At 37.1% G+C, this 14,624-nt stretch overlaps 1 protein-coding gene across 1 annotated transcript in view; it reads left to right on the top strand.

The window, feature by feature from the left end:
- LOC122571601 (tyrosine-protein kinase Drl-like) overlaps positions 1-13,405 on the top strand; it is a 29,140-nt gene extending 15,735 nt beyond the window's left edge. The window contains exons 2-8 of the mRNA XM_043735559.1: positions 4,051-4,178; positions 8,771-9,177; positions 9,482-9,667; positions 10,566-10,704; positions 10,892-11,184; positions 11,748-11,907; positions 12,345-13,405. Coding sequence (XP_043591494.1) covers positions 4,051-4,178; positions 8,771-9,177; positions 9,482-9,667; positions 10,566-10,704; positions 10,892-11,184; positions 11,748-11,907; positions 12,345-12,593 — 1,562 coding nt within the window. The 3' untranslated portion in view covers positions 12,594-13,405. The remainder of the gene's footprint in view (positions 1-4,050; positions 4,179-8,770; positions 9,178-9,481; positions 9,668-10,565; positions 10,705-10,891; positions 11,185-11,747; positions 11,908-12,344) is intronic.
- Positions 13,406-14,624: the final 1,219 nt, after the last annotated feature.

The raw sequence follows: 14,624 nt of genomic DNA, 5'->3' as shown, positions 1-14,624 counted from the left end.
CCATAGTGTTGGTGCATTTTTTCTTCAAAGTTACAAACTTGTATGCGATATTATACACTTTGTGCTTGTTAAATAATATATTGCAACTTAATATCGAATTTATATATTATTCTAGCCGATGTTTAATTCATAACGCTAACAGACGCATTAAAACAATTTTTAACGCAACGCACAAAGCCTAGCTTTTTGCGTTCTATTCTCGCAGCATAGCTCACTGCTTTGTACAGCACAGAATAAGCATATCAAAGAGCTCGAAAGCAAAGAGCAAAAATAACGCGAGAAGTCTTGCAGGGTTCTTTACTACCTTTGTTTCGCTTTCTAGATATTGTTGATCGATATCTGTTTGCGCGCAGGTTCACCGAACCGACTAGCCGTCTGAAAGTTTCCTTAGTTCCTTATCTTTGATCCCGCACGTTTTCCGGGTGTCAGCAGGCTGTAAGGGGGTTCCGTAACAGTTTGAGAGTTCTGCCAATAGGCGCGTCGGTCGGTGTAGTTAGAGATCGTACATGTACCAGGAGGAAAGGTTCGAAGTGCCGTGGAACCCTTCGTGACAATTGTGTCTGGCACTCGTTGTCGAGGGTCGACGCCTTCGTTGAAAGGGCCCTCTATCTCTCTTTCTTTCTCTTACCGCATCTCCTTCATCTTTTTCTTTTCTCTCTACTATTCTTGCTTGCACTTTGGCCCGCTGCAAGCGTACCAGACATCAAAGGATCCTTGGTATACGCCACCCCTTGGTTACCCGCGTGCAAAGTTCCCGCATAAATGCGTAAAAGAACCCCCGACTAGATAAGGGTTTCAAGAATACCTAAACCGGTAACGAGGTCATGGCTAGGCTGCCGCAAAGAATAGAACAACTGCCTCGATGTATGTGTTGTATATACTCATCTTTCGAGCGTTGAAAACTACCTGCCGTTGACTTAAATATCGAGATTGGTATCCGATTCTAATTGAGTAATGTAGGTTTCGTGAAATAGCATAATACGTTAAAATGTTTTTATTCACAGATATCGTATCACTTTGTATGATGTTTTCTCATCGCTCATCAGTTACATCTGTATTCAGAAGTATTTTCGATAAAAGCAGCAACAACGATCGAACTGCGGCTGAAACAGGAAAACGGTATTGTAGAGTTAAAACGTTGCGGTTGACTTCTCTAGGAAGTGAAGTTTATCGAGAGAAAGATCTTGTTACTCTTCGAACGTCCGAACAAAGAACCTCTCGCCCAGATGACTCAGTAATTCTCGACGTAGTAAGGATCATCGATACTCGGAACACCTATAAAAGTGTCCTACTCGTAGGGGACGAAGATTCGATTTTTAGCGGCGATAACTCAGCGGGGTTTCGAGAATCTAAAGGTAATTATTTTCTGAGAGGATCCTACAGGGTATATTGCGTCTTTTTTACGACGGACACTGCGCTTGGTCCCCAGGAGGGAAGGCGGCCAACCTTTGGCTGGAGGAATAGCCAGTGCTGAGGTCGTGGGCATACGATATCTGATGCAGAAAACCGGTAAAGGCCGAAGGCCGATGGAACCGAGAGGCAAGGGACGGTAAACGAAGAAGAAGGACCAAAAGCAAAGACACGATTGTGGGGGCTACGGCACATTGTCTTCGGGTGACTTAAAAATCCAACTCGTGCCTCGTTAACCCTCGTATCTGATACAAGCATAGACCCTCGAAGGGAGTACACGACGTGTGTTTGCTTCCTTCTCCCTCTCGTGCCATCTTTCCCCCTTCGTTTCTTTTTTTTATCCGATCTTCCACCTTCGCCGGCTCGCCCACGTAACCTTGTAGCTTCTGAATGCGGATTACTCGGTAGCGTAACAACCAGATGCCACAGCGTTTCTGGACATCGAACCATTTAACGAATATTTACTAACTTTCTGATAGGAATGGTACTTGAAATAACCTTAGTGATAACTTAGTTTTAATCCTACTTAAAATAATTTTAACAACATACTCAATGCGTAGGCAATTATTAGCCATGGTATCGTAATAATCATATTTAAATATCTTGATTACGTAAATTAAACAAAAGTGTAGTTTCACCATTATCCATTGCAATTTCTCTTGGAATAGTTTGTCGATATACAATGTATATACCAATGTAGCTAGCAATCATAATGTTCTTACCTTCCTAATATCGCTTATCGTTAGTGTCAGTAACTTTTAATTCGTATCTTGTATAATTGTAATTTGTAATTGTAATATAGTAGTTGTATACAGGGTGTAAAGGTGTGTAGAAGCAGAAAAGAGATTTTTAATGTAAAGACTAATCAAAACTGTCAAATAAAGTCAAATTTTTCGTTGATTACGAAATACGTTTCATTCTTATTTTACTCTTATTGAAGCGTGTTTCGTTTTTGTCAAACTCTCCATTTGCGAATGATTTTTAATGGAATGGAAAACGAATCTTTTTTTAACGACAAAGGAAACAAAAGCTTCTTGCAATACAAAAAAGTAGGAGAAACCCAAGAAGAGTTTTCTAAAGCACCGATATAAATTCTTGTAATCGTAATTCACTTTTAAGTGGCACGGAGGTAGTGAAGCTAGCGTTTCAATGTGCCTTTAAACTTCACAGAAGCGTTGTAAAAATATATGTAAGAAAATAACAAGCCCATTAAATCGACAGAGCGAAACCACCTTCTTTTCGAGACAATGTGCTCGTACTACCATTACTTATTCTTTCTCACTTGGTAAATTGCAAGGAGAAGCAGGATCTCTTCTGTTTCGCTTCGGTTCACACGATTTGTATTCGCGTTTGAGTAGTCTATTACTCGTGCTGAGGTTCGTGGACGTTGTATCGACTGTCTCCTTGAAGATAACTGGATACTTAATCCACCTGCAATATGCACCTTCTTCGTGTTTTATTCCCTAACGATCAAAGTTAATTTTTCCTCTCTATTTTCTATGTCGGTTGTGCAACTGCGATCTATTGGCCTCCTTTGCGTCGATTAAAAGTGCTGTTTAAAAGCGCTGCTGATTTAGTATGAAATTTAATATGTTTATTATATCCGATGTCTGATTTGTAAATCTTCTGCCGCAAACAGTGAAAAAGTTACTTTAGTGTCATACTGTGTAAAGAATAAAATTGCGTCGGAACTTTTGGAGATACGGAGAAGCGCCAGGGAAATCCAATAATATAGACAGCAGAACTGGATAGAATTATTACTACACGACGCTATACGTGACTTTTAAAGATTTGTGAGAATTACACACGCTAGGTTAATTAATCGTAAAACGAACACGTCGCTATGAATCACTTTTGGACGTAAATATACTCGAGTCTTTTACTCACGAAATCGACCACCAATAGTCTCACCCCAATTTTTCATCATGACGTCATTGCTTTTGTGTTTCGTGAGCATGAAATCGTACCTCCCTAGCCGATAAAGTTTACATTCAAAGAAAGCGAATTTATATTGCAATCTGAGTAGCTCAAATCGGAGAAGATATCAATGAATATGTAAATAGTTTCGTAACAGTGATATCAATAACTAATTTAATTATTTAAGATTATAGATAAGATCAGAGAATGAATGTAGTAATTTCATTATTCTAAAACATATTTGAAGATATGTAAGTTATTTCCGTCGAGTCTTGAGTGATTTATTAACACAATAGCTTGTATAAAGCGACATAATTTAACTTGCATCCTTTACGTCATACGATAAATATTAATTATATCTGTCGACAAAATAGATACGTAATGTGTATATGAATACATATTGAAATTTGACTGAAATTTATTCAAACTTGAGAAATGTTGTTATATATACTATGCGAAAATTATTAAGTATGAAAATTCTAAGAATTGCCAGTGATATATTACATACTAAAAATCAAAGATTACACGATATTAAATTATTGCAAATACTTATCATTAACTTGATAATAAAATTCTCGATATTTCGCAACTTATTCCAGAAATTTGTATTTAATAATAATATCGCAAAAAGAAAAAAATAAGAGTCCTGACGTTTTTATTTTACGATCTACTAATAACAGTTCGAGAGCTTTAATCGATAAAATATTTGTCGTGTTGTTGCAGGTCTTCAGGCAGAATTGTTTTACGTAAGAGAAGGCGTTATAAACGAGTATGCCATTAAATTCGTCGTCCCAGTGCCAGCGCAAGTTCACAAGCTGCATTTCACTTGGGAAAATCTCGCCGGTAGGCCGGTAAGTTTTACAAAGGCACAGACCTTTGATGTAATTTCTTTGAAATAATTCTTCTCAAACGACGCAAATCTCGAGGAGGGAAAGGAGGTTAAAAAGCTTGCGACTTTAAAACGCAAGGGAAACGCGAACCCGGTAATGAAAAGAAGCGTTAGCGGCTCTTAAAATGCAGCTTCCGTATCTTCCGTTTGCTTTATTCCCTATTTACGTTTCTTTGACTGGTCGCCACGGTGGATCAAAGTCACCAGGAGCGAGGTACGATAAATTCGCCCGTTAACGATGGAAACCGTGTGACGCCGAGATCTCACAGACGAGAGAATCTTGTCGGATGAATCCTTGATGAAAACTCTTCAAGCTTGAACGGTCACTGAGCAACTGTTCGAAGCCTTCACTCTTTCCTTGTTCTCCGTTCCGTTCCTCGCCCTTACGAGACGTACTTATCCAGATTATCGAGGCATGTCGGTCCTTCCCGTTTCTCAGATTCATGCCACAGTGGCGCAGCACTCACCATGGTATTCTTCGTCGAAATGAATTTATAAGGAGACCTTCTATATAGTCGATGAAGAACGCTTTCGTTAAAATCGTTGCAAATCTCGCCAATCCGGGCTGCGTTCGAGAGAATTATCAATAGTATGCCGCAGGGATTTAATATCGTGCTGGGAAGCAAGAAATCAGTAACGGAAGAATGCTTTATCGAGCAGAAATGAATAGGATTCGTTTTTATTTGTACCTATGAATGTTTCAAAGGAAAGTGCAGTGGAACTCCATTTAGAATAATATTTGGAACAAAATTTTCAAGTTAAAGATACATTTCCTTTAAAAGCTATTTTTAATTTTTCGGCGCGCGATTGACTCGATTTTTCAAATTGTCAAATGTACGTGATTAAAGGCGGAAGATTTTAATTAAAACGATATAGTATAGACATAATACCGATTCGATACAGGTACATCTTTTCGAACAACGAGATTCTTTGATGCTCCATAAATTTTCGTTTGAGGATATGGAATGAATTTGTCGAGGGAAAGGTTCGATGTGACTCAAAAGTGGTCAGTTTGATTGGCAGGTAGCTGGTGCGCTTAAGTAGCATTCGGGGCACTCGGTTTTGTCGCGAAGGTGACGGATGTCTCGACGCTGGCCATCAGTCTCCGGGCTTCTTCCTCTCCTTCTTCCTCTTTCTTCCATCGAGACATCTCGAAGAAGTGGCTGGACCACTTTGTCCTACTCTCGGATCTGTTCTTTTTTTTCCGCACATCGTCGACGAGTCAATCCGACACTGTGCTGCATTCTGTCCACTTTTCGCCGCCACTTTGTCAAAGTACCATCGTCCTCAACGAGAGCGCGTTAGCAAAAAGCATTTTCCCCAACACACTAATAATTCATTCGTCACTGTACTTTCGATCGTTTTCTACGAACTCGTACACAAGTAATACTTCTCAATATCACATTATCTTCATGACTTAGTAAACGAACAAAAAGTTAAACGCGTATAAAATTGCGTGCGTATATTTTCTGCTGTGTACTAGAATAGCTAAAGACTGTTACGATTTTAATTTATAATTAACGTTCGAGTTATTTAAATAAAACACTCATACAGATACGAGGCACAAGACATAACGCAACCAGATCTGATTATGTAGCAGTATGCAAAATCTAACAGGTAAATTTATTGAAATTAGAAGAGTGATCTGCGTATTACTAAATGATTCTTACAATTTCATTTTATTGTTTGCGAGTTTAATTTTAGTGCTATATTTGCTCTGCAGTTCTGAGACGAGAATAAATTAACTTTCCACGATTTTTCTTTTTTCCGCTGAATGTAATTTATCCTTTCTTTCTTTTTTGAGAAAAAAGAGATAGATTATTTCTCAGTGCGGTTGTAAATATTTCATATTTAATCACGACATAAATATCGAAAGTTTCGAATAATTTTATAGTTACGAGATGCTACGTATAAGAACCGTTTCTCTCAATAAATTTTTCCTATTTGTTAGGTCGCTGTGAGATCATAATTTCGAAAAATCAGTTTCTTACTATACAAATGATAATCATGTGATAGGAAAAATTCCTGGTAAATGTTAAAAATTCGAGTTAGAATCCAACAATTTTGATTTATCTTTCATCGAAATATATGGCCTTTTAGTTAAAAGACGACTATCTGCCAGACGTTATATCAAACTTTATTCTTTAGGCGATACATTTGAGGTTAAACGGTATTTTGTAAGAGTTCATAATAAATCATTTTCGTCGCATTTCACCAGATATAGAGTATGTAGAATATTTTATACCATAATGGTTGCCACATGATTTTATAAAAATTAATATACACTACTGATTCGATTAGAATCTCATCAATTTTAAATTAAATAGTACTGAAGATTGAATATGGATGAGATTGCAGTATATTTTGAAAAGGTTAACGTTAGTTAGGAAGTCTATTCTATATGATTTGAAGCATCATGCGGTATAATTAACATTTTCTCAGTACAGTACAACATCGTGGTTACGTTATTCGTTTATTATATTGCAGCGTTATGATATTCAAAGATATGAATAACGTTATGCCGAAACTAAGATAATATTACTTCAGTACACTTTGCGAGCTTTCTCTCGAATTCTTCTAATTTTATCTCCAAAGGCAAAAGTAAATTTCGTGTTAATGAATCCAAGCTTAATAAAGAAAAGTCTTTATTACGGGGAAAAAGTGTCCGCTTTTCCTGCAGATCAAAGCATATATTTTTTCCTTAAAACAACTTAACATTTCAATTAAACAAAGAACGTAATATGTATAACACTGAATTTTAACATTAGAATCTTATTATAAAAAATATATATATATATATATATGATATAAGAAATAGTATAAATATAAATATAATATAAATCTAAGAGACATGCCAATTTACATAAACAAGGTAGGGAGGCTATATTATGCTCAAAATTAGATCATTTTAAAAATATAAAAATACTATATGAGATCAATTTGTGCTCTCATTATTTTCATTTGTATACGTATTTATTTATCATTACATATTTTGCCTTTAAATGCTTATAGAAGTATCCAAAAATGTAAATTTTGTTTTTCGATTCGGAGAATTTAGTATTCCTGTTTTCACGGTCGATAATCTACGAGTGGCATATTTTAAGTAAAATATTTGCCGAGGCAATTCTAGGAAAAGAATGCTCAGAAACACGGCACGTTCGTAAAATTTCACGCTGCCGCGTTGTTTGGCGAGTTTCTTGCAAAGTCTCGGGTTGTTTTGAGGTGTTCAGAAAATGGAGAGAAAAAAATCATAAAAAATTCCTGACAGTTTAAGTCGAATGGTTAGCCGGTTTACAGAGGCATTCACTGTCAGCACGTAGTTGGTCGCTCGTGGTCATAAAAGACCGCAAGTTGAAGTAGCCTATAACGTATACAACGCAAAGCGTGCAACGTATAGCGTGTAGTGTACGGAGTGTAGCATGGTAGCGACAAGCAGGCAAGTTGACGAGGTGCCTTCTCCGCGGCTAGTTGGGAACCGATCATCATTGCGAGCTGGTAATCAGCTACGAGCTCTTCGGCTTCAACCGAGCTCCTCTTTCCTTGATCTAGCATCTCTTTTCCCCTCTTCTTTTCTTCCTCGTCCCCCTCCTTCCCTCCCTCTCCCTCTCTCTCTCTCTCTCTCTTTCGTTCTTTCCTTTCTCTTATCCCTCGGGCTTCTCTCGCCCGCGGTCTTCTAGATTCACTTTGCCCTCCGCTGGGCGCAAATTGTCTTCCGAGAATGGTACGTTTCAGATTATAGGAAGGTTCAACGTTCGCGTGATTACGAGCAAGTAGTAGCAACTCTCACCCTTTCCGTCCTTCGACTTTCTTCCATTTGTTTATTGTCCTATCCGCCCTTCATCGATTCTTAAAAAACAATACCTTTTACCTTGCTTCCACTTTACTTTCTTCTGTTTCTCCACTTCTTTCTTTATGTCTTCTCTGCCAATTCGTTCTTTGTTCTTCCCCTCACACGCGGAAAAACAGTCTATGTAGATCAGAAATTTCCAGTGATTTGCATTTCCCCAACCTTCCTTTTTTTCACGGATCCACCGGGAAATTGCGCATTTCGCTCGAAACAGGTGCGCGTAAACGCGTGACTCGGCACGGAAATGCGAGTTCATTTGTGTTCATTTAGCGAGTCGCGCTGGGATACGTGAAATTGCAATTTGGGTCGCACGGATGAACAATTTTTTTGTTTATTCTACCGATTCGCCAGAGAAAATATATCTTTTCTCACTACAGATTTTTCAATGCGAACAAGTTTGAAAAATTTCCTGATTATACTATTTGAAACTTATTATACTGTCGTATATTTTGGATATTACCGATCATTATGAAAGGTCGCCAATGAAAAATCATATGAACTTTCAAGGTATTCGATACAAGCGTGTAAAGTATATTAATGATACACAACTAATTTATTGCATAATTTATAAATTTTGCGGCAAAGTATTACAAACAATTTACTTCGATCGACATTCTGTTGTTTTATTCCATTCTCAATAACTGAATTTATTCGATGTTTAAGTTAGTAACGCCTTTATAAATATTTAATGATCTCAAACTTTTCAGTTGCCGTATACAATGTCGGTAGACATCAGCAATCCATCAGCCTTGAGTAGTTCCCTGAATATATCACAGGCTGGTGAAATTCCAGTCGGTGGACTGCAGACTTGGGCTTTGGCATTGCATTGTGGTCCGTATGACGCGGAGGTCGACTTGAGTCTTCGAATAAATGTCTCCCTGTCGAGAAGAAACACGACCAGTTTGGACTTTAAACGAAAGAAAATCTGTCTGAAAGATAAAAGTAACATAGGAGCGGAAGAGGTTCTTGTCGCAGCTTCCGGATCCTCTTCTGGCGGACAGGTGTTTTATGCTGCTATCGGTTGTGCTTGCGCGTTCATCGCAGCGATTTTTGTTCTCGTTATTGCTTATTATGTGCGTGACAAGAAGACTAGGAGGCATCGGGATCCTCTTCAGTAAGTGATTTTAAATCACGTAGTCATTAATTATTCCGAATACTTTACAAACTAGTATTTTTATTATTTATTAGAAACTACTAACTATCGCTTTGCCAAGAGAGAGATTTTCCCAATTTAATCTGTTTTTTAATGTCAAATTGACATATTGGTTAAAAAAAAAAGAGAAAAATAATAAAGGGATATATACCGATTAAATTTATAAATTCTCTCATTGCAAATAAAAAAAATCATGCATTTTTTATAAATTTATAAGTTTTTTAAACGTATTTAATTTCATATGAAATTATGTTTGATATTCAAGAGAGTCAAGAGGTCTGAGTTCTGCGTGCAGTGTGGAAAGAGGGACTGGAGTCGGACCTGCACAGACCTTTTTATCACCTGAGACACCTCCACCTGCTTCTGCAACGTCTACTTCTACTTACAGAAGATTAGACGATCGACCTAGTCGAGAATTGCACGAAAGGATTCAAGAAATTACAGTTCAAAGGTAGATAATATTTCTTTAGCTAAAGTATTACGAGTGGAACAACGCTCTCACGCTCGATACTTAACAAATACGATAATTAATCTGCATCTAATAAGATTATTGAAGCATTGAACGAACCAAGTTGATAACGAAGTCGATGTAAAGCACTTATATGTTGATCTTTTATAAATGTTCTTATTTATGTTAGGATTAATTTTTATCACACGAGATTGGGGATTTTACGTAAACTTGATTTTTTTTAACGGACTATGAGTTTTACTAAAAACTTATACTATAGATATTTACTTATATTTAATGAAATAAAATATAATCGTATCTGATTATAAATAATTATTCAAGCAGAGAGTATTCGTATCCTTAACGTTATAAATATTAATATCGAATGGATTGCGAACTTTTTTATGCGTTTATGAAAAACTTAAAAACATAAAAATACATAGGATATATATAAAAGAAAAATATATAAAATATCCAAGATACTATACTCTCTATAACATTAAATAAATAAAACAAATCTCTATGGTAGTTCTGCTCGTGCCATTATTTTCATGAAAATGTCATAAATTTGCATAAATATCCGTAGTCTAATAATGAATACATACATATATGGGAAAAATCAAATTGCGGGAGTGAAGTATCCCAGGAGCAAATTTATCCAGTTTTTGGCAAGTATAGATGGGAAGACCGAAAGCATACACGAATGTAAAAAACGATTTAAAGTACTTACGTTAACCTGTTTCGATTATTCAGGCTGCTTCCGTTTCGATACTCGGCCGATCGTTTCAACCTCCCAATAATTTTGTAAAGAAGGACTCCAGAATCTGTAGGAAATAATTATTGGTTTCGTTGATGGTGCAGTCACGAATCCTGAAGTAATCATGTTTCGCACTTGTTACAGATGCAGGGTACGCCTCCTCAGCATCGAAATGGAAGGCACATTCGGTCGCGTGTATAGAGGCAGTTATCACGAAGAGGGTGCGTCCTCCCCGAGGGATGTCCTAGTGAAAACTGCTGCTGAACATGCATCACAATCACAAGTAAGTATTTTTTCCTTCGTCTGCCAATTAACTTGTCCTCTTCCAACATTATTAATGAAATTATAGCATACCAAGTTTCCTCTTAACTCATTTGCAATTAGTTCCGAGTAGTATCACCATGTTATTATCACGTTATTATACGACTTTATATACTTATATACACGAGTTCATTGTCTTTGCTTCGAAGGTTGCTCTTCTATTACGGGAGGGTTTAGCGCTATACGGTTTGAGTCATCCAGCGCTGCTTCCTGTTTTGGGTGTCTCCATCGAAGACAGAAGCGCGCCTTTTCTCTTGTATCCGCACACTGGTTACAAGAACATGAAAAGGTTCTTGCTGAGGTGCAAGTTGAGCAGCGAAGGGCCACCGAGAGCACTCACCACGCAAGAAGTCGTGGAAATGGCCCTTCAAGCTGCCAAAGGGGTCCAGTATCTTCATAGAAAGAGACTGGTGCACAGAGACTTGGCAGCTAGGAATTGTGTGTAAGTAAAAAGCAGAATTATTTAAAGCCTTGCTTCTAGCAAAAACATTTTACTTTTTATTTATAGTTATTTCGTACATCTGTAAATAGACGGTCAACTGGATTTCACGCGTACTTGACAATTTTTAACGGATGTCCCATTAACATGGAAATTCTAATTGCACCGGATTTTTTAAATTTCTGCTCGAGCATAAAAGCGATCTTTTATAACTTATATACCGCACTGAATATTTTAGCGAAGCATCAGTTGAAGCGTTATAAAGCTAAGGTTGTTACGTTTCGTTGCGATATTAATTGGCCGTGCGGCATTAATTAGCAATAAATACAGTGGCTCGAGACTGCTTTAATTACCGACTGTTACTGTTTCGCCTCGCGGAGATGGCCTTAATGCTCCTCTTGGTAGATCCTTTTTGCGCGACTTTTTGCATTACCACGTGAACCAGTCGACAAATTTAAACCAAGCCACGCTTAGCTTATTTGCTCCTTTTGCCCCGCACCTTAACATTTGTATTAGCAGTTAGTACACCTCGAAGATGTTTAACGATCAATGTTGTATTTCATTAGGGTTGACGATGATCTGAGGGTTCAAATCACGGACAACGCTTTAGCCAGAGACCTGTTCCCGCAGGATTATCATTGCCTCGGCGACAACGAGAATCGCCCGATAAAGTGGCTTGCCATTGAAAGCTTGCTTAATAAAGCGTTCAGCACTGCTTCCGACGTTGTGAGTAGATCAACTTTCTTTGGAAATTTTTTATCAACTTAAGAACCAAAGTCGCACCAAGTTTTCATTACTTTTGCTTACGCATATGATAAAAGTAAATCGATAAAAAGAGTCATCCTCAAGTATATATTTCATTCAGTTTAGAGAACTTCTTACATTTTGAAAAAAGAAGTCTTAAAATGCAATAACACAATTACATGAAAGGAAATAGAATTAAGATGGTTTCAAAAAGCATGCAGTTTGAACGCGATCTTCGTTTCAATTTATGGGTATTATTCAAACTTTTACGAATATGAGGTTGCCAAAGGTTGTTGAATAACTACGATCGTTCTATAACTTCCTATTATCTCCAGAGGTTATATAAATTTTGTTACAAATTTAACATAAATTTGTTATTGAGAAAAGAAAATATTAATATATATTTATTAATGTTCCAGTGGGCATTCGGAGTCTTATTATGGGAACTTACGACGTTAGCGCAGCAACCGTACGTGGAAGTGGACGCGTTTGAAATGGCTTCTTACCTCAGAGATGGGTATAGATTAGCACAACCAATAAATTGTCCCGATGAGCTGTTCGCAGTTATGGCTTATTGTTGGGCAATGTCCGCGGACGAAAGACCGACGTTTAGCCAACTGATAGTCTGTCTTCAAGATTTCCACACTCAATTGACCCGATACGTCTAATCGTCATACGATTGAGATCGAATGCAGTTCGTACAAAATATATAGATCTTGTGTCCGGAAGATTTCTAAAACTTACAAACGTGACTGAGAAAAGAAAATCGTTCATAGAACATGTATATAATAGTAGTACTTAAACGATAATGTTAAGAATTTCAAAAAGTCAAACAAATATTCGTCGCTATAGGCACGTAGTTTCATTTGTATGTATTTTGTAAGAAAGAGAATCGAATCGAGTGTTTTAAAAGTTATAAACACTTGGATCGTGAAACTCGTTTTTGTAGAGTCTATTGTGTAATGTATTGTGAAAAGAGTATTAAATAGACGCAGGCACGTAATCTTTATAATAGCATTCAGCAACAAGTCACGGTAGAAATTTGATGTATGTAACGCATAATTTATTTCCATGTTAAGACTGAATCGAATATTTATCTGGCAGTGTATCGCTTATTCGGCGAAATATCATCGTGCAAATCCGACGTATCAAAGAGTTGCCAAACCCTGCATCAACGTAAACTGCCAATTCCTTACTCAGGAAGTCGTGTAATCGAGCAAAAACGTGTTGGACATTTTTAAACGATGTGATACGCTTCGCTTGCCACATGATGAGTGTTTCGAGTGTGCCAATACCCATTTTGTATTTTTGTATATATTTACATATATGTATATGTGTAAGCGTTAGCTATAAATAGAGAACCGTAACACGGTTCTATCTTGGCGAAAACTGTGTACATAGTAAGCGAAAAGAGATTGTGCGAAAGACGTTATGTACAAATCGCAGATGTTGCAGTCATAATAAAGCGATATAATACACACGCCTGTTATTCGCTATTTCTTCACCGAGAACCGATAACACCGTAAAGCTCTCCTCCCTTTCTCGATGAAAGTCGCCTGATTCCTTCGACTAGTTATTTTTGGCTGAAGCAACACAGCCGAGGGAGAATTCTCGACGCCGAAAGAGTTTTTGTTTTCTCGGAAATCGTTCATCAAATCGTGAGATATCGTCTGGTTAAACGACTCCTGTAATTCGTGCACCCAGCGCCGGGAACGTCGGTTGACAAAATTAATGGGGTACCTTCCTACCGTGACGTCTTGTTTAAAATGACAGATGAGCTTGTGTCTAATTTTCTGGTGTCTCTCGCTGGCTCTGTCTCGCGTACAATCGGGTACATCTTCCACGATAAAAAATAACATTTTCGAGAATTTATAAATCACGTGGCTGTAATTAATTATTGTCTTCTGACGGTTTTCCATATTTTTTTCATTCTTTCGCAATTCTTTCGTTTAATTAAGTAAATATAATCCATTCGGATATGTAAATTCAGTTAAAAATCGACTCTTTGATATCCTCGTCATTTTCAGTATAGTTCGCTCTTAAGCGAGTCCGGGGTTGATTAAATAGCAACGAAGAAATGAAGAAAGGAACATCAGGATATCAACGTGCGACAATAGATGCTATTCTCCTTGCATCCAACCGGAAAATATAACCACGTTACGAATAAAATGACTTTGAAAACTAATAGAATTTTAACATTTTTTTCAAGAGAATAGTTGGGTTTGCGACCCACGTTTCGTTCGTGACTCTTGATCCTCATGATGAGTATAATACGATGCAAAAAAAAAAAGATTTGTCATTGAATTTCAAGATCAAGGTCAATTCTGTGACTACTTTTTTTGTAGATCTAGGGGTGTAGAATAACGCCACGAACCCCGATGACAAATCATTTTCAAACACGCTATATATATATCGTTTCTAGGTTTTTAAATAGATGATTTGAATTTATAATAAGCAGATTTTATACGAAGGCGATAAATATATGAACGCATTAATTCGTCGTTAATTTACATTAATTTATTTAATTTATAGTTTGCTCAAATTCAATTACTGTTATTGCACGAATATTATTACATTCAGTACTCTTATTGAAGTGTCCGGATATTTATGAACAGTAGCCTATGGGATCAAGAACGATAATAAACATCGTGTAATGTCCGCTATTATTAAATTCTGTTCAAGCTATAAGAAAGTTGAAA

The sequence above is a fragment of the Bombus pyrosoma genome, linkage group LG10, assembly GCF_014825855.1.
Source record: "Bombus pyrosoma isolate SC7728 linkage group LG10, ASM1482585v1, whole genome shotgun sequence".
Lineage (NCBI taxonomy): Eukaryota > Metazoa > Arthropoda > Insecta > Hymenoptera > Apidae > Bombus > Bombus pyrosoma.
Note: the sequence above shows the minus strand (reverse complement) of the source record. Positions and strands in the feature narration are given on the sequence as shown.